Here is a 3297-nt window from a genome sequence, read left to right as displayed (position 1 = left end):
TGTGTCCAAAAATTAACTATACAGTACTTGACACATGTTCTTCAAATATTAACTAAATTATATACAGATAGATGATTATTCATGATATTTGGTAATTAGTTTTTAGTAGTGGTGAGAAGGCAAGACAAAAACTTGATGAAATCATAAGATGTCTCAACAACTCATTGAGACTATATTTCAAATTGAGAAACTAAAAACATTAACCAGAGGTTCAGAACACAATTTGCGCTTTCCTTGAAGCTCGAGGGAACAAAAACAACTCTTTTAAAATATTTGAGAAATTCGACAGCAATACTTGATTGTCCACAAAAGTGATCCTTGCTAGTGATGAGCAGCATGAAAGTATAAGCTTTATAAAAAGCATTTCAGCTGTTGACCCCTGGAAATATTTGATCACCAATGTCTACAAACTGTTAATATCTTCGCTCATACCGCTATGTTCTTGCAAATACTGTAAAGCAAGGTCGTCCCAAGCCGTCACTGCAGGGATCTATAACACAAATTGAAATAAGTTCAAACCAAAACGGATGAAATAAATGGAAATGGAGTATCATTTATTCATTTTCCCACCTTTGCCCAAATTTGAGGGCTATGCACCCCAGGAGAGCTACGAAGCAAGCAAAGAATGCAAGAGATTTGTTCCAGATCGGTAAAGTTGATTCTAAAAAATATAAGTTCCCTTACGCTATTAACTTTAACTGGAAGAGCACTCATAACCGAACCTGCAGCCAAAAGCTTTGCACCACAGATAAAAATTAAAACACAACCTAAATATATATCATTTTGGAAATGAACACGGAGAATCTTAAAAGAAAATGCACCTTGAGATGGTTTCCATCCAAAGTAAGCTTTGAAATTTGAGTCCAGTGCTCAAAAAGGCTTGTGAAATTGATCCTTTCATTACAGTGAAGAGATTCAACTTCTATTGGCAATCCAAGATATGCAATGGTTATATTTTTGCAGTGCATAAAACAACCCAGTTTAACCCCATGATTCATGTTAAGTTCCAAGTAGAAAAGTGATTGTGAACAGCCCTCAAAGTTCAAGTGATGTATACCGGTGCACTTAGTTAATTTCAAATACTCTAGCTTTGAGGCAGTAAAAATAGAAGCAGAAACCTCTGGCTTGAAGGCAACTTTACTCAAAGAAAGCAGCTTAAGACTATGAAAGCTTCCGGTAGTACCACTGGGTGGTTTGAAGATGCTTTTAGACAGAACCAGATGTGTAAGTTGTTGACACAAGAATATATAAGAGGGAAGTGCATAGAGACTAACACGGGAATTGTCGATTCTCAGTTTCCTCAACCCATTTCTTGACAAGTATAGTATCCATCGATCAATATTCGGGTACTGAGTCATGTCCACATGTGAAATATTGACACTAAAAGTTAGAATCGGTCCGGTGTGCTGTAAAAGAATGTCATTGACTATGGTGACAGTGACTGGATAAATTACAAGATTTGGGTGACCAGCCCATATGTATCTCCATTTTCTACACAAAATACTTGTTCTTGCCGCATCTTGAGCAGGCAAGCGATCTAGGATGCAGTTTAAAGCATCAATTGGCAAGTTACTAATTACATCTTCCATGGCCCTCTGATTGCTATTTCTTGAGATTTCCATTTCTAATAAAAAGAGAAACCAACATTAGAAATTCCAATTGTAAAAACATAGTTTACAGTTTCCTTTTCTTCACCAAAATTCCCATCTCTAAAATGTGGCTATACCTTCTAACCTTGAAAAATTAATCATTTGAGAATATAATAATGACAGTGACACTTATATATTTGCAAACTATCCAATCACTACATGAAAACCCCACCTTCCAAATACTCTGTCGGGTCGGGGTGTGGGGGGGCCTTAGGGGGAGTTCAGCCTTTTGGAAGAATACATGAAAACCCCAGCTTGAAGCAAATATATACAGAAAAGAAAAAAAAAAGAGATTGAATTCAACAATATCACTACCTTCTCCCTGTTGAGCATAAAAAATATAAACATAAATGTACAATTCAACTATCAGTTTAAGCTTTTAGTTGAGATAGAGCACATGTCAAAAGTCATGGATTGGAATATCTGGTGACATATGCAATCCAACTATTAGTTTAGCCTTTTAGTCGGGATGAAGCACATGCTAATATATTAGTTAATAGCAGGGCCAACCTCTCAGGGTTAGAGTGTTTCTCATGATTTTTAGGCTCGAAGACAATGCAATGGAAGAAAAAACACGGCTTTAATGTCAGGAAGATCAAACTGAAGCTAAAGTAAAACACTGGAAATTTGTAGTAACAGCAAATAAAATAAAAACTAGTTTAGTTTGTTTAGAAGTATTAGCGCTGCTAAATACAAATAATGATCCTTTCAAAAAAAAATACAAATAATGATAGAAACACCTGAACAGAGGTGGCCGGATTATTCCACGGAGCACAAAAGCAGGTCCGATTCATCCGAATGACACTCTTTGATATATATATATATATACACGTAATCCATATACAAATATAATCTATACTATCTATCAAAATCCTAACTTAACTTCCCGCCCAAAATCCTCAAATTTTAATATATTATTTCCTACTTTTCTATTCCTACTATAATTCTATATTAAAATTCATATTCTAATATTGTAAAATAGTGTAATACAATTTCTAATAAAATATATTCTTTCCTACTTTTCTATTCGTACTACAACTCTATATTAAAATTCCTAACTGTAATACAATAGGACAATATTAAAACACTATTATAATACTCCGTGCGTGACAAATAAATCTGACAGTACAAATACTAGAAATAGGGAGCAACATATATTATAATTATTGTTAGTTTTATCGTTATTATTACACACACATATGATAACACACACACGTATGATCTAAGTTGGGAGTGGCATAATAAGTTGAATCACTTAAATCTCAAGACAATCAGCAAGTTAGCAAAAGGAAACATGGTAAAAGGCTTACCGAAAGTATCATACATCAAGGACAAAATATGTGATGCATGTTAGAAGGGCAAGCATATTAAATCTTCTTTCAAGTCCAAATCCATAGACACGAACCTTCATCCTCTAAGTCTCCTATACATGGATTTGTTTGGTCCAGTTGATCCATTAAGTCTAAGTGGACGAAAATACACTCTTGTAGTGGTAGATGACTTCACCAGATATACATGGACAATCTTTTTGAGAAAGAAGAATGAGACTGAAAAGATGCTACCCGAACTTCTTAGACTACTACAAACAGAGAAGGAAGTCAGCATCATAAGGGTCAAATCAGATCAATGCACAGAATTCGTGAACAAA

The 3297-nt window shown here is 34.7% G+C and overlaps 1 protein-coding gene across 1 annotated transcript; it reads right to left on the bottom strand.

Annotated features, from left to right (window-relative positions):
* Positions 1-213: 213 nt before the first annotated feature.
* On the bottom strand, positions 214-1431 carry LOC109156613 (F-box/FBD/LRR-repeat protein At1g13570-like). The gene is made up of 3 exons (XM_019304465.1): positions 822-1431; positions 571-735; positions 214-490 (listed from the first exon to the last, which is right to left on the bottom strand). Exons 1-3 carry the CDS (start codon positions 1356-1358, stop codon positions 404-406), a joined length of 789 nt encoding a protein of 262 aa, XP_019160010.1. The 5' UTR covers positions 1359-1431; the 3' UTR covers positions 214-403.
* Positions 1432-3297: the final 1866 nt, after the last annotated feature.

Source organism: Ipomoea nil, unplaced genomic scaffold (genome assembly GCF_001879475.1).
Source record: "Ipomoea nil cultivar Tokyo-kokei standard unplaced genomic scaffold, Asagao_1.1 scaffold2742, whole genome shotgun sequence".
Taxonomy (NCBI): Eukaryota; Viridiplantae; Streptophyta; class Magnoliopsida; order Solanales; family Convolvulaceae; genus Ipomoea; species Ipomoea nil.
This window is presented reverse-complemented; position numbering and strand designations above follow the sequence as displayed.

Bases quoted from the DNA above. Each gene is read 5' to 3' on its own strand.
- LOC109156613 (XM_019304465.1), bottom strand. From the start codon at position 1,358: ATGACTCAGTACCCGAATATTGATCGATGGATACTATACTTGTCAAGA. The intron at 736-821 runs GTGCATTTTCTT...TGTGGTGCAAAG, and splicing joins TGGATGGAAACCATCTCAAG to CTTTTGGCTGCAGGTTCGGT. The intron at 491-570 runs GTGGGAAAATGA...TTTGTGTTATAG, and splicing joins GCCCTCAAATTTGGGCAAAG to ATCCCTGCAGTGACGGCTTG.